Below are 1,716 nucleotides of genomic sequence, written 5' to 3' on the forward strand. Positions count from 1 at the left end.
GGTGCTGCTGATAAGGTTTTCTGAGCTGGCAGGGGTGGAGGGGGCACCATGGGTGAGCTTTGCAGCTTCTGGTGCTGAGTGCTCCTCAGATGCTGGAGAAACTGCAGATCTGGGGGGACAGTGGGAGATGTGGGTGGCTGTGCACAGCAGGGGCCTGATGGGGTCCAGAGCCCTGCAAGGGCCCAGGGTAGGAGGGCATGTTTGGGGCACAGGCTGAGCACTCATGCCAGGGATGGTTGGGATGCCCTAAGTTCATGGAGGGGCTGGCCCGTGGGGAGAGGGCCCTGAGAAGGGTAGGCCGGGGTGAAGGAAGAGGAGGAGGAAGAGGGGAGGCAGAGCCAGGCTAGCTGGAGACCACAGCAGCACTGGGAGAAGGATCCCACAGTGCCCTTTGGCTGGCCCAGGGCTGGCTCCTGGGGAAGGAGCTGCAGGAAGGGCATGGGCTGTGGGGTGACCCAGAGCATCCTGCCCTTCCTCCCACCGCTGCAGGAAGGGACAGTGCCAGGTGTTCCACATCCAGCAGCTCTGCCTGCCCTATGGGATGGTGGGCAGCCTCTACACCCCCAAGCACTCCTCCTGCAGCCCGCCATCCCACACAGCACGGCCCTTGTGGCACATCCCATCCTGCACAGCCTGGCATCTCATGCAGCATCCAATGCAGCACGTCCCACCCTGTGCCGCATGTCCTGCGTGGCGCCATCTCAGCCCACTGCAGCCTGGTGTCCCATGCCATGCACCCCACACTGTCCATGCCATGTACCCTATGCCATGTACCCCAACACAGCACGTTGCCTCCTGGCACTAGGGCACCCCTGGGTTTGCAGCCCACCAGGATTCGGGACGCAGAGTGCTGCCTGCCCGCCTGGGGCTGGGTGGCTGTCCCACCCGGCTGCTATACATAGGCCAGCCCTGCCCCAGCAAGGCACTGAATGGAGCAGGCTCAGTCTTATCAACCCAGCGTGTCATCAGAGGGTATTTTTGGGGACAGCAGCTGCAGGCATTTGTAACGTTTGGTCCCCGCGCACTGACACCCAGAAGCAGAGCTGGGGGAAGCAGCAGGAGCTGCTGCCGGCACTGGGAGACACAGGGGAAGAGGCGGCAGAGTGAGGTGCGTGTGCATGGGGCACAGAATTGGGCTGTGGGGCCATGTGGGGCAGGACGATCAGGGAAGGGAGTGGTTGAAGGGGGCAGTGAAGCATTCAACCCACCAGGGCTGTGTGGGTCTGCGGGAGCTGCTGTGGGGTGGCCCGTGGGTCTAGGGAGCATGGCCGGTGAGGTGGCTGCAAATGGATGCACCAACCTGGGCATAGGAGTCTGGGAGGAGAAGCTGGCCCTGCTCCCTGCCACTCCTCAGGTCCCAGCCCTCTCCCACCATCCCCTCTGGCTCATTCAGAGACTATTTTGGTTTCTCTTCCCCCTGCCCTGCATGAGGGAGGCCAAGCTCTCTGCCCCAGCCATGGTGCGGAGATTTGGAGGGGAGGCCTGGGGCACCCTGCCCCACTCCTGCTCATGCCCACAGGCACAGTTACCCACAGTGCTGGGGATGGAGGCAGCGCCCTCCAAAAGCAGGACCCATCTCCCCAGCCATCCTTCTGCCCCGTTGGTCTGATTATTTTCAAACTTTGAGTACCCAAGGGCTAGATCCCACTTGTGGGACCACACACTGGAGGGGGACCTGCTCCTGGGGGACCCCCTGCTTTGCCCCAGGACACAGCT

The 1,716-nt window shown here is 62.8% G+C and overlaps 1 protein-coding gene across 1 annotated transcript in view; it reads right to left on the reverse strand.

Annotated features, from left to right (window-relative positions):
- The window catches only part of INHA (inhibin, alpha), a 2,555-nt gene extending 1,855 nt beyond the window's left edge, over positions 1–700 (reverse strand). The window contains 1 exon segment of the mRNA XM_010192548.1: positions 672–700. Within this exon segment, the coding sequence (XP_010190850.1) occupies positions 672–700 (29 nt within the window).
- Positions 701–1,716: the final 1,016 nt, after the last annotated feature.

The sequence above is a fragment of the Mesitornis unicolor genome, unplaced genomic scaffold, assembly GCF_000695765.1.
Source record: "Mesitornis unicolor isolate BGI_N332 unplaced genomic scaffold, ASM69576v1 scaffold35149, whole genome shotgun sequence".
Lineage (NCBI taxonomy): Eukaryota > Metazoa > Chordata > Aves > Mesitornithiformes > Mesitornithidae > Mesitornis > Mesitornis unicolor.